The sequence below is a fragment of the Acanthochromis polyacanthus genome, chromosome 17 (assembly GCF_021347895.1).
Source record: "Acanthochromis polyacanthus isolate Apoly-LR-REF ecotype Palm Island chromosome 17, KAUST_Apoly_ChrSc, whole genome shotgun sequence".
In the NCBI taxonomy this organism is placed as follows: Eukaryota; Metazoa; Chordata; class Actinopteri; family Pomacentridae; genus Acanthochromis; species Acanthochromis polyacanthus.
The window spans coordinates 35,857,581-35,884,748 of NC_067129.1; the positions used below are offsets into that span (position 1 = coordinate 35,857,581).

The 27,168-nt window shown below is 42.7% G+C and overlaps 1 protein-coding gene across 7 annotated transcripts in view; it reads left to right on the forward strand.

Moving 5' to 3' along the window:
• Nucleotides 1-27,168, forward strand: part of gria4b (glutamate receptor, ionotropic, AMPA 4b) — a 343,099-nt gene that overhangs the window by 157,138 nt on the left and 158,793 nt on the right. For all 7 annotated transcript variants that reach the window (XR_007937136.1, XM_051937659.1, XM_051937658.1 and 4 more), the window contains one exon: nucleotides 1,761-2,000. Coding sequence is in view for 6 of the 7 variants with exons in the window: in XM_051937659.1 (XP_051793619.1) it covers nucleotides 1,761-2,000 (240 nt within the window). In the remaining variant the exon portion in view is untranslated. The remainder of the gene's footprint in view (nucleotides 1-1,760; nucleotides 2,001-27,168) is intronic.

Below are 27,168 nucleotides of genomic sequence, written 5' to 3' on the forward strand. Positions count from 1 at the left end.
ACAATGACATTATCATGGGAGAAAGTGCTCAGTGGAAGAAATGTAAACTGACTCGCAGCCTGATTACATCCTTTGTTGTATGGATATGTGGAAATAAGTGAAGAAAAAATGACTTACTTTATAAATGTATTCTGTTTCCTGCTGCCCTAGTTTTTCTTTTTAACCCTCTGAATGCCAAATGATGGGTTTGAAAGGCATGTTATCATTAAGAATGCCAAAGTTACACCATTTGTCTGAGCCAGAATATGTAAAATCAGAACAGAGGTATCTGATATTGAACTTTTGACATTTTTTGACAGCATATTCACCTGTAACATGCAATTTTGTTGGGAAAACTAACCAAATCACAATCTTAAAATTGTGTCACTTTTTTCTGCATGGCTCTTTGAAAATTTCTCTCAAAAATAAACTGTTTGGACTAAACAGATTCTGCAAAAGATTAAGAATGCTGCCACAACTGACTCAGCTGCACATCACAGAAATTCAGGGATGATTCGGCTGAACTGCAGGCAGTGTGCACACAGTATGGAGGCAAATTAAAGAGACTGAGAGGAAAATAAAACCAACTTGATAAATATAATTAATGCAGCATGGCTCAAAAATGGTGTACAGAGTTTCCAGCAAGTTGTTGGAAGATACCTTTAGCATGGTGAAACCTCTTGATGTGCAAAGGGTTTGTAGTGGTTGTAAAAATGTAAGTTGTAAAATATCAGTAGGATGTGAAGCTTCATTTTGTCAGTATTAGTAAAAATAATAGGCATTTAGAAAAATGTCGTGCATGTTGATTTCAAACTTTTAAAATTTTCTTAAATACATGGAATTCTGTGTTATACTGCACAAGAGACATTTCTGAGTTCTCTCTACTTCTAGGCATTTTATATTACTTCCATAGAGATGCACGGCTTTATACTGCTGTGAAAAATTAGCACAGTGTGTAAAAATGTGGCAATTTCTGCACAGAAATCAGTCCAGGTTGTTAGTGTAAACCTAAAGGGTGTGTACAACAAAGAAGAGGTCACTTGAAACTACAAAACCCACTGAGAACTATGACCAATGCCACATTTTTGGTTCCTGGCGATCTCATTTCTAGAGGAATCAGGGAGCTGTTTTCAGTAAACCTAATCCACCTACTGGGATGGAGTGTTCATCGGTGTTGTCGGTGTGGCAGAAATTAGGGAACTGAGAGAGGTGCAATTAAATGCAGTATTTTTTCAACGTGTTTTTGTTTTTTTATTAATCAATCGAAATTAATATGTTAAAGTCCTAGCCCTAATAAAAATAAAAATGTACAGTACCATTTATAAAAAAAAATAACATCATTGCATATATCAGTGGCATTGCACAGGCTTTTTGTTAAACAGAGTACTGATAGAGTACTATTATTGCACAGATTGTATAGAAGTAGAAAGACCAATCAAACAGCATGTGTAATAGTGTCTGTAGAAAAATAGATATTGCACAGAGTTTTAAAGTGCAAAAAAATCTGAATTCACATGATAGTGTACCAAAGAGATGTATAGCTACTGGGAGCAGTGCTGGTGATATAAACTAAATTATCTTGTAAATATGAAATAATATAAACCATCTGATTAGTTGGGGATTAAGCACAGGATCAACATGGAGTAAACTAGATAAAGGACTGGAGAACCCTGATATGCTTCTTTTGACGACTTTAATGTTATTCTTTTCTCTTCTTTCTCATTCCTACCATCTCCTTCATGTTTATTAACCAGTTTGGATGTTGTTTCTTCCTTCCTCAGTTTGCTCCCAGTACTCCCGCGGTGTCTTCGCCATCTTCGGCCTGTACGACAAGCGCTCGGTCCACACGTTGACATCCTTCTGCAGCGCCCTGCACATCTCCCTCATCACGCCCAGCTTCCCCACCGAGGGCGAGAGCCAGTTCACCCTGCAGCTCCGGCCTTCCATCCGGGGGGCACTGCTGTCCCTGCTCGACCACTATGACTGGAACAAGTTTGTCTTTCTGTACGACACAGACCGAGGTGAGTGCTGAGGACAAAGGGCAGCTGCGGCCTCTGTTCTAGAAGCTTACATAAAAGTTGATTTAACTCGTGAGCGTACAACACTCTCATCTAACTGACAAGCTTTTAAAAGTACCATTTATTGATCTCCGTGAACTAATGAACTCTGTTTTTTGTGTATCCGAAACTGTCTTCACTGGGAAAAAAAAAAGCAACAGCCATTTGTTCAAATTGAGTTGTGATAGAAATGTTCCCTGAAAATGAAGCCTTTGACATTCTGTCAAAACACACTTTGCTTGTGACAGAAAAAAAAACTGAAACAACTTCCACCCAATCACACAGCAGTTCTTTGGATATCAAAGGTTGGACAGAAAGTAGTGCTGCTACAGAAGTGAGCCACACTTACATTTAAATCCAACACAAACAGGTCGATGATGTGTGAAACCATAGAAAAACCCTAAACCTGCTTTCTTGTCTGAACCGTCATCATCCAATAAAGACAGCAGAGTTCAAGCAGTTGTAAAAAAGAAACTTTCGAAGAAACATCTTTGCAACATCCTTGCTTTTTGCAGCATCACATGAGCTGTTTGTGGTAGTTATGATAATGCAGATACACATGTATTGTATTTCCGATACTTATACACGAAATACAACTGGCCAAATATAAAGAGCAGGGGAGTCAAACTTAGTTCAGGGGCCATATACAGCCCAATTTGATCTCAAGTTGGCTGGACCAGTAAAAATCAGAGCACAATAACCCATGAATAACATTTTTTTTAAACTTTTTGTCAGTGCAATAGAAGTACGTTCTGAAAATGTTTGCATATAATGAACTATCATTTTTACAAAACATTATGAAGAATCTGAAATTTCTTAAGGAAATAAGTGCAATTTCAGCAATATTTTGCCTCAGTTGACCATTGTGCCTTAGAACTTACAGATCATAGTGTACCTACAAAGGCACAAAACATTCAGTCCACATCTGAGCAGTAATCCTGACAACCTGAACTGATTCACTATTAAGTAAGAGGGCTAAGTTGTCTGCCTGCCTTGCAAATGTATTAAATTTATACTTAGAAAATGCAAAAAAGTTGTGGCAGTGCATCAACAATGGGGTTCCACCAAACCAAACTCTGTCGTACTGAAGCTGCTGACTCACATAATATTGTACAATGCTCAGTGTCTTGAAACGTGCCCACAGTAAGGATTCATTTTCATCTCTGTAATTTTTACACATTGCAAAGTCATCTGTATGTTTGACACCGCTGATGTAGAGGATTTTTGCTATGAAAACACCAATTGATCCGTTTAAACCTGAAATCCCAAATGAAAGATTAACTTAATTTCTAGGATAAATTCTTTTAGGAGGGTTGCACAGTGGATTGGTGGTTAGCACTTTCGCCTTGCAGCTAGAGCATCCCGTCCTGTCCTTCCTGGGATCTTTCTGAATGGAGTTTGCATGTTCTCCCTGTGCATGTGTGGGTTTTCTCTGGGTACTCCAGCTTCCTCCCACAGTCCAAAAACATGCTGAGATTAATTGATTATTCTAAGTTGTCCGTAGCTGTGAAGGTGATTGTGATTGTTTGTCTCTATATGCAGCCATGTGATAGACTGGTGACCTGTCCAGATGTCCCCTGCCTTCACCTTAAGTCAGCTGGGATAGACTCCAGCCCTTAAGCGGTGTATAGATAATGGATGGATGGACATTCTTTTAGAGTTTTGTCTGATGCTATGCTAAAAAAAAATACCAGTTCAGTCACTTCCTCCGGATATAGTAGAAAATATGTTAAATATGAATCCTGTTTTTCAAACGCATTCAACTCCATCCAACCTACCATACCGAAGACAAGCTCACAGAGATGGGAGTGGATCCTTCCTGTGTTTCTTGGATCACAGATTACCTGACAGGAAGGCCACAGTTTGTCAGGCTGGAGAACTGAGTTTCTGAGACATTAATGAGCAGTACTCCACAAGGAACAGTCCTGGCTCCATTCCTGTTCACACTGTATACATCTGACTTCAAATACAGCACTGAGTCCTGCCACAATACTCTGATGACACTGCTATTGTGGCATGTATCAATAATGGACATGAAGCCCGTCTGATAAATGCCTTTAGTGACTGGAGTCACAAAAACTGCTTGCCTCAATGCCTCAAAAACAAAGGAAATGATCACATATTTCCGCAGATCCAAACCCCCTCTTCAGCCAGTGAACACTTGTGGCGTGGACATCGAGGTGGTGACACTGTATAAATATTTAGGTGTCCACCTTGATATTAAGTTGGACTGGTCTACAAACGTAGACTTCATCTACAAAAAGGGCCAGAGCCGACTTTATTGCCTCAGAAGACTTCAATCATTAGACATCTGCAGTAAGGTGCTGCAGATGTTTTATCAGTCTGTAATGGTAAATGTCCTGTTTTATGCTGCAGTCTGCTGGGTAGGCAGTATAAAAAACAAGGATGCAAGGTGTCTGAACAGACTGATTAAAAAAGCTGGCACTGTGGTTGGAATCAGATTGAACACATTGGAGGATGGAGAGAGGTGCACTGAGCAAGATGGAACCCATTCTGACAAACATGGATCATCCACTTAATATCTGCCTCAATGAACAACGAAACATCGGTGGTGGACGGTTCCTATCCCTGCACTGCAGGACAAAAAGATTTGGAAAATCTTTCTTACCATCAGCTATTAGATTATTTAATTCTAACGTAAACAGATGAGACCCCAGACAATTAAATTTCCCTTCAGGGATGAATAAAGTTATTGTATTGTATTGTATTATTGTATTCTTTTTTTATTTTGGATCATTTCTGTTATGGAAAACATAAATGTGACAATATTTTGTCTTTTAAGTTTTTTGTTTATTTATTTTGGGTGGGAGGGTTTGTATTGTTTTTTTTCTTGTTTTCTTGTTCTCTTTTTATTTTTTAGAGGCTAGGTGTATGTTTTTTGTTTGTTTTCTGTTTATTTTTGTTGTTGTGATTTTATTTTTTGTGGTGTTGCTTTTTTGTTAGTTTTTCTATTGTCTTATTTTTGTTGTGTGTTTTTTTTTCTTTTTGGGTGGTTGTTTTTTGTTTATTTGTGTTTTTTCTGTTGGTTGTTTTTTTTGGATTAATCTCCAGAAATGTTGATGGAATAAAGTCTTAAAAAAAGAACAACAAACTCAAAAAGCATCTTCGATTGTGTCCCCGGTGTCAGTCATATCAAGTGTGTTTTAGCCTTCCTGCCCCTTATGGCTAACACAACGGGGTGTGAATGGATGTGCTTCTAAAATAATGGCTCTGTTTTGTTCACAAGGTTTCTTGGGGGGGCAACGCCACGTGATCAATAATGCACTGCAGCTATGGACAGAGTCGCTGTATCTGTTGCTTGATTTTCCACCTGAGGACACGAGCTTTCGCTCTTCTTTATGTTTTTTTTATTCTTACCTGCGTCTTTCATTTCTTCTTTTTGTCACTGATCCTCTCAGCGACCACATACACACCAACTGAGTCAGTAGGTTCATACGTATTCACCCCACCGTGTCACATTTCCATTACAAGGCAGAATGGATATGGGCTGCTGCTTGGATCTCCACATCTCGCTTTCATACATTTTCCAGAAGGTAGTTGTGGCGGGGGTTGTGGCTGGGGAAGGGGGGGAACCGCAGTGGATGTGTGAGCAGACTGGCTGCAGAGTGAGGACCATATCAGGATCCCCTCAGAACAATTCATTCCCTGCTTTTTTTTTTCTCTTATCTCAGCTCCTACATGCTTGACTGGTTAAAAGGCTTTGGCTCCTTTCAACAAAACCAACTACTATCTGATCAAGTGTTCTCCTCCCCAAAAAAAACAACAACAAAGGCCAAGGAGACACAACGCGACTTTTTCGGAATTGCTCGTAGCCTCAATGTGGAGTCATGACATATTCCAGATCAGCTTTATTTATTGTGACAGAAACGTAGATGATCTCATGGTGTGAGAAATGTCAGGACTTCAGGCCGTGGTGATTCAGGCACTTAATGTGCAGCGAGGCTGTTCTCAATGCAAGAAGAGACATCTGAGAGTTTAAACAGCACAAAAATTAACAAAGAAATGGTGGGGAAAAAACACAAAAACAGAGCAGAAATAGAAATCCTGTCAGGATGAATCCCAATCTAAAATCCACAGATCTTTATTGATCATTCCAGATTCTTAAGTCACAGCGCTGATTCACAATAAAAGAAGATCTGGACCAAAGATGTTTCCCGTCGACGAGTTGTTACATATTTACGGTATTAATTTCATTGTTTAGATTTTTTTTTCTTTGTATGAGAGCATAATTTGAGCTCCAGGGCTCATAGAGAACTTCAAGCCTAACATTGTTCGTACTGGGGTCCAAAAATATGTCCTAAAAATCTAAACATGAGTAGAAAAATATGTCCCAAAAATATAATCATAAGTAAAAAAAAAAAAAAGTCCTAAAAATCTAAACATGAGTAGAAAAATATGTCCCAAAAATATAATCATAACTAAAAAAAATATGTATATGTCCTAAAAATCTAAACATCTGTAGAAAAAATGTCCCAAAAATAAAAATATAAGTAGAAAAATGTGTCCTAAAAATCTAAACATAAGTAGAAAAATATGTCCTAAAAATATCAATAAAAGTAGAAAATATTTCTTAAAAATATAAGTAGAAAAATACGCACAAAAATATAAAAATAAATAGAAAAATGTGTCCTTAAAATCTAAAGATAAGTTTAAAAGAGTCCTAAAAATTCAATAAAATTCAATTAAATTTTATTTATATAGTGCCAATTACAGTTCAAATTGTCTCAAGATGCTTTACAGAACCCATATGCCAGAACCTCCAGAGCAAACCCTAAGCAAGAAAAAAATTGCCTTTTAATGGGAAGAAACCTTGAACAGAACCTGACTCATATGGGGGGACCCATCTGCTGCTGGCCGGTGGGTTGAGAGGGACAGAAAAGGTAGAGAGGTTAAGGGTGGGGGGGAGAAGAGCGGGGTGAGGAACAAGGAAACAAATAGCACACACTGGGATACATGCATGATCAGAGTAACATAAATGACACATACAAATACAGCTCTGGCATTAAATATACTACATGTATAGCTAGTAGTAAGATGCAAATTTTGTGTGTGTGTGTGTGTGTGTTGAAATATAAAGATAAGTAGAAAAATATGTCCTAAAAAGTATAAACATATATAGAATTATATTGTAAAATTATAAGTAGACAAATATGTCCTAAAAATGTAAATATCTGTCACAGATTTAGGATCAGAACCCGAGCAGAGAACCACGCTACCGAGGCAGGGATGGATAGAGAAGTGTTTTATTGCAGGGAGGGGTTGTAGTGGTGATGCGGGGAGCCAGGAGAGTGACCGGGAGGGAGTGGTGGAGTGAGTCCAGGGTCGGGGCTCCGGAGCCGGGGATCGGCGGTCGCTGGCAGGTCTGGGGGGGACCAGAGTGCGGCGGCTGGAGAGCGGATGGATCCCTGGCGGCTGGAGGATGGAGGACGACGAGGAACCGGAGGTAGGGAGGAAGCCGGAGGTGGGAGGAAGCCAAGCGTAGGTGGTCCGGGAGTGCTGATGTGGCAGGCGGAGCCGGGAGACGGCAGACGGATCCGGGGCGCAGGAGGGGAGCCAAGGAGGGGAACCAAGGAGGGACACGGAGCCGGCAAGAGTCCAGAGAGGATCCGGGGAGACGGACAGGGCAGGAGGGGATCCGGGCAGCTGGGTCGTCTGGCGAAGAAGAGAGCAGAGATAATGTTAGATTCATTCTAAAAATCACTGAGTGAATCTATGCGGCGAGAGAGAAACTGACTATGAAGTCGAGTTTGACAATCTGGCGGCGTGTGGGAGGATGAACCGGTCTTTTATTGCCAGGGGTGTGTAATCAGGGAGACGAGCCGCAGCTGCCTGGATCCTGGGGAGCAAGCTAATCACCGAGTGGAGGCAGCCGTGAGGCTGCGCTCCACCCAGTGCAGAGCTGGAGCGAGAGAGGAGAGGGAGAGAGAAGAAGGAGGGAGAGAGGAAAGAGGGAGAGACGGAGGGAAAGGAGGGAGAAAGATGGGAAAAGGGGATTTAGATGCCAGGTGGGACAGGGGGTGAGGAGGAGGCCCTGACAATATCAGTAGAAGCAATTAAAGCATATATGTAAAATGTGCAGTTTTCAAGAAAATATATGTATATTATGCTGCCCATTGATTACTCGTGAGACTTGTTCCTTGTACTCATGTTTACTTCCACTTTATAGCACCGTAGAACTGCAGTGCAGTAAAATAATTAACAAAAAAACACATTACTTTTCACATTACTGCACCTTTTTTAAATATATTGCTCTAATATTGTCAACAAAGAAATATTAACTAACCACTTTGCCTACTGTAACCAATGGGAGGGTTAGCTTGAATGGCTGCTTTGCCTGGAAAACTCCGATATCGCCTTTGAAATACAACAAGTCACCTTTAACACACAGCAATACTCAATTTCACAAATTTATGTAAACAAAAACACTGACCACTCTGTCCACTTGTAGAAAACAGGGAGAAAAGGGTAACCTCAATACATGCCGTATAGTGATCGCATGTGAATCAAAAACAAACAAAAAAAAAGACCAAAAATAATCACAGAGCCCCCAACTGGTCAAAAATTGCAACTGCATGAAAACGTCTTAGTTTTCACTGTGCTTTCTGAGCTTTATGGAATCAAAATAAACATTTTAATTGTATATTTAAAACATGTAAACTTATTAACTATTAACTTATTGACTTAACTTAATAACCTATTCACTGCATTTACATATACAGTTTAATAAATTACACAGAAATATGCAGTTATTGCACATTATTGACTCAAGAAGTAGACGTGAGAAGAAGTGAAGTGAAAAAATTAGTTAGCTGCTTGCATTAAATGCATCTTTAGACAACTTTTGAATCCGTATACTGTTTTTGAGCTATGCTGTCTTTATTTCATTTCCCAAATTTGCTTTATTTTTCCTCTCTGGCACTCGTCATGTTCTTCTGCTCTGTGTAAAACACTGCTTGCAGTTCACCTGATAACTCTCAGAATTATCATTTTCTCTGTAGATGAGGATCACATGCAGATGGTTTATTTTGGGGGAATTTTTGAATGAGATTAGATAAATTGTATGATTTCAAATGTATTTTTGGGCTATTTTTTAGTGATGTAAGTCATGCGATACAGGTCTACTGTCAGAAAACTGAAAAGCAGATGATTCTTCTGTAGTTTTTACAGTTTCTCACTATGATAAATTGTGCCGTTTTTTAAGAGAAAACGTGTCGTTCAAACCCTCCAGTGGATTTTTTCGACTGAACCAATGAGTCCAACTTGGGCTGATCCCAGCCACCGGGCAAAAAGCTCTTCTTGTCGAGTTTTCTTGCAGTCTTCTTTTGGTTCGTTTTACATCCTCTGGAATGCTCCTAGATTTTAGATTTCCTGCCCAATGAGTCTAAAATAGCATCCGATAACTGGAAAAACAAGTCATGTTGTAGTAGAAGAATCGGCTTAAACTAAAATGATGATGCGAGACTTGTTATTCTATTCAAACGTTCTTTAGTGAAAACTATGAGGAAAAAACATAGTATACATTGCATGTGATAATCACAGGCGATAACTTGCCGCCGACTAATGATTTTTTCTCTTCCTTAAACAACTGACGTCATCACGTCTCATTCCATCTCCTTTTGCTAAAGCATCTTGGGTAATGAAGTCATTTAATGTAACAATCCAAATCAAATAAGATGGTTTCCGTTTAACTGCTCATTTAACACATAAAACAGTTTACACAAAATTAATGTTATATTATATTTTAACCCTGTTCCTTCTTGCAAATAACAAATAAATTCTCAAAACATGTAAAAGATCATTTCTGTCTGAAAGTGACAGATTTTATTCCTGCAACAAACCAAGGCAATCTCCTCACCTACTAACATTTGGTTGATTATTAGGGAGCAGCCATGTGCACATTAAAGTACTGGGCCTGGTAATTTATTGCATGTGAGACATAAAAGCCCATCCGAGAAGAAATATAAGCATATCTGTTCCATGTGACAGATAACTGACGTGTAAAACTCTGTGGAGTTTTACACGTCAGTTATCTGTTCATTCTATCATTTGGAAAGTCTGAATTATTGATCAAATCATCTGTAATGAAAGGACATGATGTTTGAACTCGAAAACGTATCGTCTGTCTGACCCTGATTCCTTTGCAGTTAAATGGGTTTCTGTTGTTATTTTTCTTCACTAATTTAAGATGGGGAAAATCTAGCTCACTACAATGAATTAATAATCATAACATGAACCATCTGAGGAAATATTGTTTGGAAGAATTAGACTATCTTAGCCTATTTATTCCTCCACAGGCCTCATTTCCTGGATAAAGTCAAAGTTGCTTGCTGACTCCCATCGCAGAGCCTTTAGTTTATCATTTTTACACGACTGGGCGGAAGCTCAGGTTGGATCGCAAGATTAAAATTTGTTTGTGCACTCAAGCAAAAAGAGGTTGGACAGATAAATAGCAGTGACAGGACAGTGGCAGTCCACAAAGTTTGAAATTACAATACCTTGTTCTTGTTATTTCCTAATAATTTCCTTAGGTTCAGTGCAGCCAGGCAGCCTTCCTCCATCCTTAACCTTCCCTGCAGGTACATAAATATGGACATGAACACACAATCCCAATGTCTTTCTTAATCCAGCCTGTTTCCCACAGAAATAAATGATGGGAAATAAATAAAACAAAGTCATACAGCATCATGAGGCATATTCTGAAATGATATATCTTTCAGACTGCAAGATTTTGCTGGATTTATTACTTGTAAAGATCACAGCTCACAGATACTTTATTTGTCATTGCACACTTTCATATACAATGAAATTTCATTTGAGCTGCCCTGCCAATGGCAGCTCTGACTGTTGCGCCTAGGAGCGCGCTGTCCTAAGATTTGTACATTAGCAGGAATGAAGCACAACCCAGAAATGAAAGCAGTGCTTGGTTTTATGTAAATGTAAAAGTGCAATAAAAACCTCATGAGTAATTGTAATAAATAATGATTATCTCATTATTGATCAAAAATATCTATGCAGGGATGAGAATGAGAAAAAATATTTTCAGCTGAAAATTAGCCGCGGGTCCAGGGCGGAGCCCGGTGGGGGGATTCAGAAGCTCTTGGGTTTTTTAGATTTTACAGCAGTAAAAAGTGGCCTGAGAGTCCTTAAAAACAATTTAATATATATCAATCTGGTCCAAAATTATTTCTAAATGTCATGCTGATAGGGACTATGCTCTCAGTTTGCTAACATTACTAGCAGTGAAGGTAAACCAAATGGCTAACATAACTATCTTTATGTAAAATAAATCAAGTTACCTTTCTCAATATTCTCTTCCTCTCACCTCACCAAGAAGTCAAATAATATTTCTGAGAATTCATTCTCAATGCAAAGTCACACACATGAGAGAGATTGTACTGCAGTCAATGTTCTCTTCCTCTCAACTAACCAAGAAGTCAAATAATATTTGAGATTTCATTCTTAATTAATAGTCACACACATGAAAGATTATACTCCAGTCAATGTTTCTGAGATTTTATAGCCACACACACACATCTACACATTGTTCCAACTAACATATTTACAAGCTGCATCATTCTGTTCAAATGCACTCATGGTTCATTGCAAAGATTTCTTTTTCCTCTTTGCAGCCAAATGGATCAGTTTCTCTGCAGCTTTTCTCTTTTCTGACTTATTGTGTGACAGTCTTTCCATCTTTGCTGCTTGCTCCTGTCCTCTCTTCTCCTGTGCCCTGCCAACAGCCTTCTCCTGGCACGCTCGGCAGGGAGGGAGGTGGGCTAAAAGGTTGTCTGTCAAATCACTCTGCAGCAATTGGGTAGGTATACAACCAATCAGCGCAACGAATAGGCTGACGTATCCTGTCAGAATCGTCGCGCCTCTGTCGTCACTTAGTTACACCCGCCTTCTGACTCTACACTTCATGGTGATTCGATTACAGTACTGTACATGACTGCTCTCACTGAGTGGTGGCTAGCATTTAGCGCGGTGGATATTAGCAGCCGTTCGATATTACGACTTGCCAACCATACACATACCTCACCCCCCCAAAAAATTTTCTCCTCGAATTTAGACGATTCACAAGAATGACCCTGGCAATGATAAAATCCGTGGAATTCCGCGGATCCGCGGAAAATTCTCATCCCTGTCTATGTATGCAGTCCTACAACATGCATTTTGTTTTCAAAATTTTCCTAAATTTAAAAATGATTAAATTTATTACATAAATCTGATAAAATTAGCCAAATATCAAACACAATTGTGCAACTTGTTCCTTTTTTTAAAAATGAGTTCTTTATTTTTAATTTTCTTGAATGGGTTTAAACTTTTAGTTTAAATTACTAAATTTTCTGCTAACATAATAGGGAAACTGCCGGTTCCATCTCCTTTCTTTCAGCAATAATTGTATTGGAGTCCTCATTTAAAAATATTTTTATATTCATTAAAGAACAATTTTCATTTTATAATACTGAAATCAATTAGAACATTTGTGGATTTGCTGATTTAACTGAGGTTCCTTTAGTTAGTGAAAATTGTAGCAGCGTTAAAATCTCTGTCTGTCGTGCTGAAATCATTCTGCTTATTTCCGCCGACTGATAGCTGTTTTTTGTGTTGAAGTTTGATATTCTGACAGTGGAAATTAACCAGAGATGTGACATTCTGGCTGCAAATCTGTGCTGCTTGAGGTTTTTGATTTCAGATTTCCACTTTTATTTGATTAATTTATGAAGATGTCTGTTTTTGGCTGTTGAAGTCCCTCTCTCTTTGTTGATTGAACCTCTAAAAACTAATCTCTGTGTATTAAAGTTACATTTTTTGAACATTTTTCATGAAAATAATCTCTTCCTGCCTTAAAACGGTTAAAATGCTTTGTCTATGTGCAGATCTCAAGCACACTAGCTCATCAATGACTCTGTAAAGTATGTAAGGTAAAGACTCTGTATGTTTGAAGCACAAACTGATCTTGAAAAAGAATTATGCTACAGAAAGTTTCACCCGATAAACTGACAGGACTGCTTCCTTTAGTTTTACATATGAATTCAGGTTTTTTGTTTTTTAAATCGTCCCTCCTTACTTCACCCTTGATGTGTCTTCCAGTATAAGGAAAAATAGCATGAACATGTTAACAAGTTAAAAACTTTATTTCCACTAGATAGGGACTTTAAAAAGCATCTGTCTAACATTCTGAGGCTGGTTTTTTTTTATATTGTCATTTAGTATTCAAACCATAATTGTTTCTTGATCCCAATCAGCTCATTATTTTTCATTATTTGTTGGTTTTTTCATGTCTCATATGTTTCTTTCCCTCGGATTTCTGCACTCTCGTTACCTGATTAGTTGAAATCTGTTTGGATGCCTGGCACAGCATAAAAGCAAATCTCTGCACAAACATTTTGCACCATCCTAAAAAAAAAACAAAAAACAAAAAAAACATGAGGCCTTCCTCTCTGCACTTTTACTGTGTGAGCTCAGGAAGTGTCCCTCAGACTATTATCTTTGTATTTCTCACAGCTGTATTACGCTGTACACACTCAGCCGGTATGAGTAAGAGTTTATTCCAAAGAGGCAGACTTGCAAATTTCAAAGCCTCAAATGTGTCATAAGGACTTATGTCTTTGTTGGAGGGTATGAGAGTGTGTGTAGGAACACGTCAGCATTGCCTGACAGTGTACATTGTGTGCTGCGCATGCGGATGCTTTTCAACGAAGCTTTCAGGTGAAGCACTTTGGCCTGAGGATTTTTTTTTCACACACAGGACCAGGCATTCATCCAGTATTGACTATAATGTAGAATCAACCCACGCATGGCTGAGCTCAGTCAATGAGCACCCGTCTGATTCCCTGCATCAAAGCTGCAGAGATACGAGGACCTGGATATATACTGTGTGTGTGCATATGTGTGTGTGTGTGTGTCTGTGTGTGTGCCCATGTTTTTGCTATATTGTGGGGACCAAATGTCCCCACAACTGTAGGAAAACCGAAAACTATGTCACTTGTGGGGACCTCATTTTGGTCCCCACAAGTTTAAACAGTGTTTTCTTGGCCATGTTGTTGTTACTGAAAAAAGTAAAAGTGCAAAAATGTTTCTTTAGGGTTAGCCATTGTTTTGGTTAGGGTTAGGGTTTGGTTAAGGTAGGGTTAGGGTTAGGGGTTAGATATGAATGGGAGTCAATGGTATGTCCCCATAATGATAGCAAGACACATACGTGTGTGTGTGTGTGTGTGTGTGTGTGTCTGTGTCTGTGTGTGTGTGTGTGTGTGTGTGTGTGTGTGTGTGTATGTTTGTCCGCTTTCCGATGTGTCATAATGAAAGGTAATACAAAAAGAATAGAGTAAGACAAAAAGAATCCAGGAAATGTTTCAGAGAGAAAAGAGGAGGTGAAGAAGATAGAATAAATACAGAGAGAAACAAAAGGAGAGGAAATGGACTGAGGGGGGAGGAAACAAGAGGATTACTAAAAGGAAACGGAAGCAAGGAAGGAGGAAAAGAAGAATCTCCTACCAAGATGAGGGGAGGAAACAGCCAAGGAAATGAGAAGAAAGAAAAAAAACGCGAGAAGAGGGGGGAAAGTTGAGAAATTGAGAGATTAGGAGAGGAAATAAGATGGAACTTGAGTAAAAGAGACAAAAACAGCAGAAAGAAAGAACAAGGACAGAAAAAAGGAAAGGAAGCTATAGATTAGGAGCAGAAATGAAAGGAAGAGAGAGAAAATAAGAAGAAACTAAACGAAAGGAATAGAGGATTGAGGAACAGAAGGAAAAGAAGAAGAGAAAATTTAGGAGAGGAAATCAAAGGAGAGGAAATGAGAGAGCTAAGGAAGCGAAGAGGAGAGAATAAATACACAGAGAAACAAAAGGAGAGGAAACGGATTGTAGGGAGAGGAAGCAAGAGCATTGCTAAAAGCAAACAAGGATGGAGGAAAGGAAAGGAAGAGGAGGAGAGAAAATCAGAGATTAGGAGAGGAAATAAAATTAAACTAAAGTAAAAGAGACAAAACAGATGAAAGCAGAAGTAAGAAAAGGAAATAAAAGGAAGAAAAATAAGAGAAAAGGAAGCAAGAGATTAAGAGCAAAAATAAAAAGAAGGGTGAGGAAATAAGCAGAAACTATAAGAAAGGAAAGACAGATGAGGAACAGAACAAAATTAAGAGAAAAATCAGGGTAGGAGAAAAGAGAAATCAAAAGATTAGAAGTAAAAATGAGGACAGAGGAGAGGAATGAGAATTGAGGAGTAAGCAAATAAAAGAGGTGAATGGAGAAAAAAGGAAAAGAGAGGGAACGAGTGATGAGGAGAGGAAATAAAACAAGGGGGCAGAAAATGAGGGTAGGAGAGACAAAAGGAGATTAGAGAAAGAAAGAAATTAGTAGGAAAAAGGAGAGGAGAGGGGAGATGAAACAAAAAGAAATGGCAAAGAGGAAAAAAGGGAAGGGAAGGAGCTGAGAGGAAACAAGATTTGAGGAAAGAACAGAAGAAGAGGAAGGAAAACATTAGGACACTAGGAGAAGAAGAAGAGAGGTGAGAAAATGAGAATAGAAGAAAAAAGTGTGAGATGAGGACACACGAATGAAGTAAAAGGAGAAGAAACTAAAAGAAAAGAAGAGGGAAATGGAGAGAAAACAAGAGATTAGGAAAGGTTGTTGCTAGAGGTACGGACCCGTACCCGTAGCCTATGGACTACGGATACGGCACTTGCCATTTGCCAATCAGATACGTGAGATCTGGTCATGTGACTCCCGGTAGACGCTAGTGGTACGGACCCATAGCATCGGTACTACAGGTACGGACCCTAAACCTGACCCTAACACTAACCCTAACCTTAACCTTTGCTTACCTTTCAACAGTTTGCAGTGGTTAGCAGCTTCTTGACTCGCGAGACTCGCGTACGGGTCCGTATCTGTCTGGCAAATGGAAAGTGCCGTATCCGTAGCCCACAGGCTACGGGTACGGGTCCGTATCTGTAGACAGTACCATTAGGAAAAGAAATGAAGATCTGAGAAAAGAACTCCATAGAAAGGAAAAAAGTGAGAGGAAAGAAGAGATTAGTGGACAAATTGTAAGAAGGGGAGAAGAAAGGAATGAGAACAAAGCAGTAAAAGAGGCAAGAAGAGAGGAACGGAATTAAAAGACTGGGAAGGAGAGGTGAAGAAATAGGAATAGAAGAGATGAGCAGAGGAAAGGAAACAAGGATTTTAGAGTAGGAAGCGAAAAGGAAAAGCAAAAATAAGAGTACAAGAGACAAGAAATCAGGAAATTTAGTAAAAAGGAGAAGCGGACAGGAGAAGAAAAGAGAGGAGAGGAAACAAAGACTTAGGAAAAGAATGAAAGCAAGAAGGATGGAATCAAGAAATCAGAGAGAAACAACAATAGAAAAAACAGAGAAGTGGAAGGAGAGGATGTAAAGGAAAGAAAAGGATAAAGAGGAAATGTAAAGTTAAAAGAGGTAACTAAAATACAAGAGGACAAAATGAGAGTAGGAAAGGACAGATGAGGAAACAAGATTAGTAGCGTAAACAGCAGAAGAACAGATTAGGGTGGAAGAAAGGAAGTTCTAAGTAAAGGAGAGGAAACAAGGATAGGTGAAAGAAAAAGGAAGGAAATGAGAGAACATGGAGATACATGTGGAAAGACAAAGCCGGAATCAACAAGAGAACACTAAAGAACAGATGTCATTCCTCCTTCAGCAGATGCACCGATATCAGCTGTGATGAATCTCTTTTTTTTAAACACATCAAACTCTCTGTGTTTTCTATGGAGAGGAGAAGGTTGAAGCAAAGCATCAAGGAAGGAAGGATGGAAGGAGTCGACATATGCTGTCTCTGAGCTTCACACCGGAGGGCAGAGGACTCGACAACAGGGAAGGAGAGCAGCAGCAGCAGAAGAGGAAGAAACCAAACAGAACCAGATGTGCTTCGGTTTCCTCTCCACATGCTGTAGCTGCTTCCAACTAGTGTCCAGCTCGGCTCTGTTCTGCACAACATGCGTCGGTCGGTCGGCCGTCTCGCCCATGGCTGTGTCTTTGACGCTGATGCTGATTGCGACTGGCTGCTGCTCCACATTCAGCCCTGGGGCTACACATTTATCAGCTGGTAATCAGCTGACCCTTTACGAGCTTTGCCTGCCTCAGCCACCACTACTGCAGCTTCCCGTCTATGAGATGTGTGCACCATGTGGCACAATGGGGCATGATGGGATATCGCAGCGGCCCGCCCTGCTGCTGATTTCTATCTGGTGGGAAACTCTGAAATCTGGCTCCTGATTCTGACAGTTTTATATTACAGCAGCGTGTCACTTTCTTAACCTCAGCCTGTTTCCCTGAATGGCCACAAATAAAGAGAACGTACACCCTCATGAAGCATATTCTGAAATATGTGTTTCAGACTGCAAGATTTTGCTGGCTTTATTACTTTTAACAGTAATCCTTGTCCTTGTCAATTAAAGTATTTGCTTCACAGTTAATTGAGTATTATATTATTTTACAATATAATCCTTTATTGTAATTTAAAGCATGGAACATAAGGAATTTAAAAGTTAAAAAAGTCATAATATTCAAATAAATAATAAGATAAATTAGTATTGACCTAAAGAAAATTGAAATCTATGTAAAAACAGTCAGCAGCACTATTGGCTTCTCGCAAATAAATGAACACGATCGACTGTGATGTTGATGTTTAAACTATTCTTGCTCACAGAAAACACCCACAAATACGATTATCTGGTTATAAGTTGGGTAAATCTGACATTAGAACCCCTTATTTTACTCTTTTCTAAGTTATTTTTCATCTAGTGGAGACAAGAGACTGCTCTGTGCACAAACACCCAGCTAGCTTCTACTGTACCATGCATAGGCGGTATTGAGGGAACATTGGTCATTTTTAGTGTCTGCTAAGATTTAATCACATTTTTCCTTTAGGATATATTCTGAATTGAGGTGAAGAGTATTTTCAGTCTCATTTCAATGCAAAGATTTGTACATTAGTGGGATGTAAAACAACCCAGAAGTATTTTCTCTTGTCTGAGTTTCTGCAGTAACTTTCTGGAGACGAGAGGCTTCTCTGTGCACACCCATCTGGCTTGTACTCTCTCCTACATGCAAGGCATTTAGGGAACATTGGTAAATTTTAGTGTCTAGTCTAGTAGTGTCATGGGTTTTCAAAGTCCGATGCCACAGAAAAAAAGACAGTTTAGATGAAGTTATCTGGTTTCATCTTCTGTAGATCTGACTTGAAAACAATATACTTTACTCTTTTTAAAGTCGTTTTTGGCTATTTTTGACTGGAGACTTCTCTGTGCACAAACACCCAGCTGCCTTCTACTGCATCCTGTCTGTGAGGCATTTAGGGGACATCTGTAAATTTTATTGTCCACTAAATTTTATTAACATTTTTCCTTTAGAAGATGCTCTGAATTGAGGTGAGGATTAAGTCTCATTTTAATGCAAAGATTTGCACATTAGCAGGGATGTAACACAACTGAGAAATCATTTTTTGCCTGAATTTCTGCAGTAACTGAGTGGAGACTAGAGGCCCCACTGTGCACAAACACAGAGCTAGCTTCTACTGGATCCTGGATTAGTGTCTAATCAAGTAGTGTTATGGCTTTTACAAATTCTGATGCCACATTCATGAGCTATTGGTCATATTTTAAAAAAAATCTTGTAAAAATAAGGAACACTTAGAAGTCCCACATATGTCCTTGAATTTCACCTCAAAGTATCATGAAGATGTTTTCATTTTGCAAGACTGTAAAACTCCTTGATTTCAGTTTCTGTAGCTTAACATCAACACCCCCTTCAAGAAGAAGACACTCTCTGTCTCTGTGATTGACAGCACTGAGCAAAACTGTAGCTGACACAGACATAATTTTATTTGATTTTACAAGAAAAATGACCAAATTCACAGTATAGCTTGTTATTTTTAACTGAATTTGTCAGTCAATGTTGCAATCATAAAATCAGTGATTTAGTAGTTCAGAGCAGCAGCTTGAAGTGGCTCTGAAGTGACTGCTGGTTGACATGTAGTCTAAAGGAGCAGTGTTTTAGACACTGTTTCATACTTGATCAGTTGTCTGACAACAGACAACTTGAAATATCCAAATAAGAAGTTTTACTGGGGATTTGTCTGAATTAAAATACACAATATGTGAGCACAGAAAACAAGAGAGAAGAAAACAGAGGTAAATACTGGCTGAGTTGAGGTTGCACTGAAACACAGCTGGCAACATGGAATTATAGGAACCCACCCAGTCCTTGTTTAGCCCTTTCAAATCAGTCCTAATCATTTCTGTTTGTGCTTCAGTGTTTAAGTTTTCACAGAGCTCTGATCTGTGGAGATACAATCAAAGTAAATGCAATGTTAGCCATATTAGCCACATAACATGCTAAAACTATGGACTTTCCCATAGTTGTGATAACATTGCCATAAAAAAATAAAAAGTGTACTGGATCTTTAGCTCCTTAGATGCTGGGAATGCATATAGTGTCACGGACTGAGCTGGTGGACCCGAGCAGAAAGCCACACTACCAGGGCTGGCTGAATGCAAGTGGTTTATTGTTTGGGGGTGAAAATGGTGGCTAGGTGGGGGAAAACCAGTGTGTAGGAGCGGGGGGTTCCGGGCAGGTGTGGGGGTCCAGGCAGGTGTGGGGGTCCAGGCAGGAGTGGGGGTCCAGGCAGGAGTGGGGGGTCCAGGCAGGAGTGGGGGGTCCAGGCAGGAGTGGGGGGTCCAGGCAGGAGTGGGGGGTCCAGGCAGGAGTGGGGGGTCCAGGCAGGAGTGGGGGGTCCAGGCAGGGGAAACCAGTGAGGACTTGTCGGGAGAGCCGGAGGGAAAGAAGGATGGCGGGGGATCCCGGGCAGCTGAACTGAACAAAGCAGGAGAAAACAACGTCAGAACACGGCAGAAACTCAAAACAGAAAATGTTAAAGGCTAGAGCGCAAACTGAACTGCATGGTTCTTGTTTAATACTCTGGCAGGGAGTGGAAGGCTGAGCCGGTACTTATTGTGGAGGTGAGTCGTTAGCATGATGATTATCAGCTGCCCGGGAGCCGTGGAGGAGGTTGATTGCCTGAGTGGAGTCAGCTGGAGAAGCTAGACTCCACTCAGGCACCGAGCTGTAGGGGAAAGACAGGGCAGAGGAACGGATGGGAGATAGGCAGGCCAGGCAGGGCAGAGGAGTGGATGAGAGCCAGGCAGGGCAGAGGAGTGGATGAGAGACAGGCAGGGCAGAGGAGTGGATGAGAGACAGGCAGGGCAGAGGAGTGGATGAGAGACAGGCAGGGCAGAGGAACAGGAGAGGGGGAGAGAAGCAGATGGGAAAAGGGGTATTTGGGGATGTCAGGTGGGAAGGACGGGGGTGAGGAGGGAGCCCTGACAGTATCCCCCCCTCAATGGGCGCCTCCTGGCGCCCTACGGAGCCAGCCGGGGCGAGAACCCACGGCTACCAAGGGCGGGCAGGGCCCACAGGGGAAACTGGAAGGGCAGGGCCCACAGGGGGAACTGGAAGGGCAGGGCCCACAGGGGGAACTGGAAGGGCAGGGCCCACAGGGGGAACTGGAAGGGCAGGGCCCACAGGGGGAACTGGAAGGGCCCACAGGGGGAACTAGACTGGGGCAGGATTGGGACTGGGCAGGACTGAACTGAGGGCAGGACTGGGCAGGACTGAACTGAGTGAAGGGAAGGGCAGTAGCTCTGGGGGTCGGCCCGAAGGCGCAACTGGCCGAGGATGGATAGGGCGGAGGGTCCGCTCCGGAGGACGGACCGTGGGCCGGACTGGCTGGGGATGAGTGGGCTGGAGGATCCGCTCCGGAGGATGGACTGTGGGCCGGACTGGCCGGGGATGGACAGGACGGAGAGTCCGTTCCTGGGGGCCGGAATGGCCGTGGATGGGCAGGACGGAGAGTCCGTTCCGGGGGGCGGCCCGGTCGAGGCTGGGCGGGCCAGAGGGTCCGCTTCGGGGGACGGCCCGAAGGCGGGACGGGTTGAGATTGGACAGGGTGGAGGGCGCGCTTCAGAGGGAGTCCTGGAGGCAGGGCCGGCCGAAGCTGGACTCGCCGGAGGGTCCCTTCTCCGAGGACGGCCTGGGGTCCAGACAGACAGGCGGGGCCGCTCCGGCGGACGGTCCAGGGGCTGGGCAGGTAGGGACGGGACAGACAGGCGGGGCCGCTCCGGCGGACGGTCCAGGGGCTGGGCAGGTAGGGGCCGGACAGGGCAGAGGGGCCGCTCCGGCGGACGGCCCGGGGGCCGGACAGGGCAGAGGGGCCGCTCCGGCGGACGGCCCGGGGGCCGGACAGGGCAGAGGGGCCGCTCCGGCGGACGGCCCGGGGGCCGGACAGGGCAGAGGGGCCGCTCCGGCGGACGGCTCCGGGGGCCGGACAGGGCAGAGGGGCCGGGCTGGAGGACGGCCCGGGGGCCGGACAGGGCAGAGGGGCCGGGCTGGAGGACGGACTGGGGGCAGAGCCGGGTCCGATGGGTCCTCCGGGGGCAGGACCGAACACTGGGCCAGGGGCCCCTCCGGGGGCGGCGCAGGATCCAGGGGCCCCTCTGGGGGCGGCGCAGGATCCAGGGGCCCCTCCGGGGGCGGCGCAGGATGGGAGGCGCAAAGCCTCTTCCTGGACTCGGGGAAGACCTTAGTCCCTTCTAAGGCTGCCGAGGTTCCAGGGAGCGGAGGCGGGGCGCCGTCGACCTCCGCGGGAACTGGAGGCGGGGCGCCGTCGACCTCCGCGGGAACTGGGGGCGGGGCGCCGTCGACCTCCGCGGGAACTGGAGCCGGGAACCCCTCCGGGGGCGGAGCCGGGAGCCCCTCCGGGGGCGGAGCCGGGAGCCCCTCCGGGGGCGGAGCCGGGAGCCCCTCCGGGGGCGGAACAGGAGCCGGGGACTGGGTACGGGGAGGAGTGTCCAGGAAGTCCTGTATCTCCTTGGGTAGGCGGCAGGTTAGCTCGGGCCTCTGGGCTGCTAACCTGTGCGCCAAGACTACTGTGCTCTCCTTGCCAGTCTCCTTCCACTCCCACCAGAGGTCGCTGACAGCATAAAAAAAAAAACGCTGTTCTCCTTGCAAGAAAAGAAGAACACGTAGGATGAATCTGAAGTCTGGGTCTGGGGTTCAGCGGGCTGGGTCGAGGTCTTGCTAGGCATGGTGACTGAAAACTAAACAGGGTGGCTCCAACAAAATTAACAGTGGGGTGTACTGGGCTAGACTGGATTTAACAAAAGGAGAGTTACTCACAGAGGACTGACGGTGACCAGACGAGGAGCAGAGCAGAGGGATTCCAATTACGGGGATGGCGAGGGCTGTGGAGGGGAGAGGATTGGTCCAAACCCCGGTAGTGGGCTCTCCGGGTCCGTTTGTTGGCCAGAGTATTCTGTCACGGACTGAGCTGGTGGACCCGAGCAGAAAGCCACACTACCAGGGCTGGCTGAATGCAAGTGGTTTATTGTTTGGGGGTGAAAATGGTGGCTAGGTGGGGGAAAACCAGGGTGTAGGAGCGGGGGGTTCCGGGCAGGTGTGGGGGTCCAGGCAAGAGTGGGGGATCCAGGCAGGAGTGGGGGATCCAGGCAGGAGTGGGGGATCCAGGCAGGAGTGGGGGATCCAGGCAGGAGTGGGGGATCCAGGCAGGAGTGGGGGATCCAGGCAGGAGTGGGGGATCCAGGCAAGAGTGGGGGATCCAGGCAAGAGTGGGGGATCCAGGCAAGAGTGGGGGATCCAGGCAGGAGTGGGGGATCCAGGCAGGAGTGGGGGTTCCAGGCAGGAGTGGGGATCCAGGCAGGAGTGGGGGTCCAGGCAGGGGAAACCGGTGAGGACTTGTCGGGAGAGCCGGAGGGAAAGAAGGATGGCGGGGGATCCCGGGCAGCTGAACTGAACAAAGCAGGAGAAAACAACGTCAGAACACGGCAGAAACTCAAAACAGAAAATGTTAAAGGCTAGAGCGCAAACCGAACTGCATGGTTCTTGTTTAATACTCTGGCAGGGAGTGGAAGGCTGAGCCGGTACTTATTGTGGAGGTGAGTCGTTAGCATGATGATTATCAGCTGCCCGGGAGCCGTGGAGGAGGTTGATTGCCTGAGTGGAGTCAGCTGGAGAAGCTGGACTCCACTCAGGCACCGAGCTGTAGGGGAAAGACAGGGCAGAGGAGCGGATGGGAGATAGGCAGGCCAGGTAGGGCAGAGGAACAGATGAGAGACAGGTAGGGCAGAGGAGTGGATGAGAGACAGGCAGGGCAGAGGAACAGGAGAGGGGGAGAGAAGCAGATGGGAAAAGGGGTATTTGGGGATGTCAGGTGGGAAGGACGGGGGTGAGGAGGGAGCCCTGACATATAGACTCTTGTATTTACTCTTGCTGTCAGCAGCAGAACATATGGCAATATTTTACTTAAGGCTGACACATTTTAGAGTTAGCAGAAGCAGCTCTAGAAAGTAAATATACCCGGTTGGAATGTGTGGCAGCTGGTTGTTTTAAATCAGGGGTCGGCAACCTGTGGCTCCGGAGCTGCATGCGACTCTTTCGTCCCTCTGTTGTGGCTCCCTGTAGCTTTGGAAAATTAATAATCAGCAGGTTATTTAATTACATTTTTTTTTATTTTAGTTTGTTAGTTTTAAAAATGTAATTCTAAATTTGAAGATTATTGTGATCTTGTAACATCAAAATAAAACGTCTTAATTTTTGTCTGTCAAAATATGCGTCCCAGCCGTCAATCTCCGACACTCGCCGGCCTGCGTGTTGTTATGAGAGTGTGTGGCTCCGTTATGAGAGAGGGAGAGAGAGAGCAGCGTGTGTGTGTGTGTGTGTGTGTGTGTGTGTGTGTGTGTGTGTGTGTGTGTGTGTGAGAGGGGGAGAGCAAGATGTCTGAGCGACCCTGAATGCAGCGCGAGCGAGGAAGATGACAGTCGGTTCGGGGAGTAAGAGAGAAGAGGTGTGTAGCTGCTGGGTTAGCGCGACTGTATCGTTCAGTCACTGTTAATTCGAAATAAAGGCTGCAGTATTCTTCAATAAGGTCGGGCTCCTGTGTCTTTGCCTTCTACGACTGCTGAGGAAGTGAAGGGGGTTAACCCCGAAGTAACAACAATAACTTCGGCCCTAGAGAACTGTCCTCCCCTGGGCTCCTGACCACAGTCGGGAGCTGAGCAGGAAAGGTTAACAGTGTATTCATTTGGAGTCCTGTTGATCTTCGGATCCCAGTGTTTGCTCTACATTCATTCAGCAGCGGCGGGCCACCATTCCTAAATCCTAGCCGTCACTCCTTCAAATTTCTTTCTTTTTTATTGTCGCAAATACACCACCGCCACACATCTCCGCCTTCACAGCAGAGTCCTGCACAAGTATATTTCATTTATATTTATCTGTCTACTACATTTACAGATTACTGCAACCTCAAAGTTCATTTGTCGCGATTATATTCAATATTTTAAAGCTTTTTGTAAACTCAAGCACCTTTAGCATCTCGAAAAGTGGTCTATTATGAGATGGATACACCGGCTTGAAGTGTTGCGGTGATCAGAAAACTATTTGTTGCACAATTTCCAAATAACCACGTTTTTATCCAAGCTGCCATCAGGAAGATTTTTAAAAGAAAATTTCTGCTCAACACACTCAGAGTGTTCTCATCTTCAATCACTATTCACTAAACTTTGTTGTGCGCTGACAGTGCATCCTGTGAATCTTCTTCATGGCTGGAAAACAGACTTTAGGTTCATTAGCGCTACCTAGCTGGCTGGAGTGTTCATCAGTGTTATCGGTGTGCCAGAAATTTGGGAACTGAGAAAGGTACGGTTAAATACATTATTTTTTTTAATGCATTATTTTTTTTATTAATTAATTAGTCAAAATTAACAAGGGCATAGAGGTAAAAAAGCGATATATGCAGTGTTGTCTTCATTTTAAATGCCAAAAGTTTTTTGCGGCTCTCAGTGTTTTCTTTTCTGTGGGAAACGGGTCGAAATGGCTCTTTGAGTGTTAAAGGTTGCCGATCCCTGTTTTAAATGGATCACACCAGTGAGGGTACAGAATTATATAATGTATGATCCAAACAAGTAGTGGTTCCTCAGATTCTGCTGAGAAACTAAACATAATTCTTACCAATTTGTAAAGCCGGAAGGCCATCTAATTGAGGAATGGTGGTATTTGGCTCCTTCATATTTTCACAGTTTTTATTTTACACCTCCAGCTGTTTAAGACAATTAAAATGGATTTTTCACCATATGGGACCTTTACAGTATGAAGCACTGTGTTGCTCAACCATTTATTATGATTTTCTACAGGAAGCTTTCAAATCCCTGAAAACAATTTCAGCAGAACCTCTAGTCCGCTGCATGGAGAGAAGCCAGTTTAGGTGGTCCGAGCATCTGTCCAGGAGGCCTTCCAGCTGCCTTACGTGCGCAGTGTTTTGGGCGTTATCAGCTGGGAGGAGACCCAGGGTGGAACCGGGATGCACTGGAGAGATTATGTTTCTCAGCTGGCTTGGGGATACTTCCTGAAAGAGCTTAAAAAGGGAGTTCTGGGCAGCTCTGCTTAGGTCGCTGCCTCTGCAACCCAGACCTGGATAAGGAGTAGAAAGTGGAAGGATGGATAGACGAATTGGGTTGTAATAAGTCAATGTCAGCCATAAAAGCTATCACTGTTGTCAGCCAAAAAAAATCCATGCTTGTCGAAAATTACTGCAAATTTGCAAGTAGTAAATCTGCGGTTATTACCAAAATGTGTATTTGCTGTACAAGGTTGAAAGGCCCAGCAGCTGTAAGTGTGACATTATGAGAGTCAAATGTAGCACAAGAGATACAAAACATGCTGGAAATAAGCTTAAAATTGATTGCGCTGCATCAACCCAAAAGGAAAAGTTGCTCACTGGCATCATGATAAACTATGGTTTCACAGCATAACACACTAACAGCTGCTCATTTAGCTTAAGCAGCATCAGTCGATGCAGTCAATAGCAGCAAAAATGCTGCACCTACCACAGGGAGACATTTTAGCCTCATCTATGGCTTCCTGCCCTGCACAGTCTGTCCGTTTTTATGTTTATTTGTCAGGAAACAAGTGCGAAACCCTTAATCTCAAGCAATAAGAAGAGGCACTTTGAATCAGATTCAGGCACCAGCTGTTATCTGTCTGTAGTCCCTTAGCAGGTAGACACAAACACCACTAAGTAAATGTTAAGGTAAGGAAATAGTGTATTTGAAGTCCAGGGATGTGAATATTGACACAAAGAATATTGATTTTACCATTCAGAAAGTAACATCAGTCATGACTGAAGAGATGCTACATGGAACGTAACTGATTGTTTATTAAACTTCTGGTTAAAATATTGAGGACAATTGATTTTTAGGGGCAGCTGCCTTTTTAAAAATTGAAATAAGCTGAATTTGGTTAAAGCTCAATATCATATTTCCTCATATTTTAATCATACTTGTTTCTTTTTTAACATTTTGTATTTATTTTTGATAAAGGTAGTAGAGATAGAAAGTGTGGGAAAACAGTTTACACTTTAAATTTTAAAATGGAACTTAGAAATGGAAGTATCATTGATTTTGTCAAACTACAAATGTAAAATCCCCTCATATCTTATTTGTCAAGCAGTTATGGGGTCTAGTACATATGGTTGGACAATAAATTCATTTATAAATGAAAATGAAATCATGATCATTTGAAACAGGTCAATGAACAAATTCAGGATTTATGCACCATGTGTGGTTCAGAACTTTTTCTTCTGAACCCCAAAACCTGCAAAGGTGTTGCAGGAGCATGTTATCTTTAAAAAAAACAATAACAATAAAAATTGCTACATTTGTCAGAGCCAGCAACTGTTAAAAAAAAAATTAAAACTGTCCAATTTTTATTTTTGACAACCAATTCTAAGCTTAGAATCATGATATTTCATCAAAATCATTATACTCTACTTGTCACATTAAAAAATGTTAAAAAAAAAAAAAAAAAAGTAGTTTGCACTAATCACATTCAGTAAAAAACAAAAAATTCCACATTCCTTGATGCAATCAAGGTGCCATTAATAAATCAGCTCTCTCCTTCAAAAATTCAGGGACTTTTCGGCTGAACTGCCGGCAAACTGTGTTTACAAAGAGCAGATATGAGAAAAAACACTTTGAAAATGGATAAAGTAAAATATCTATAATA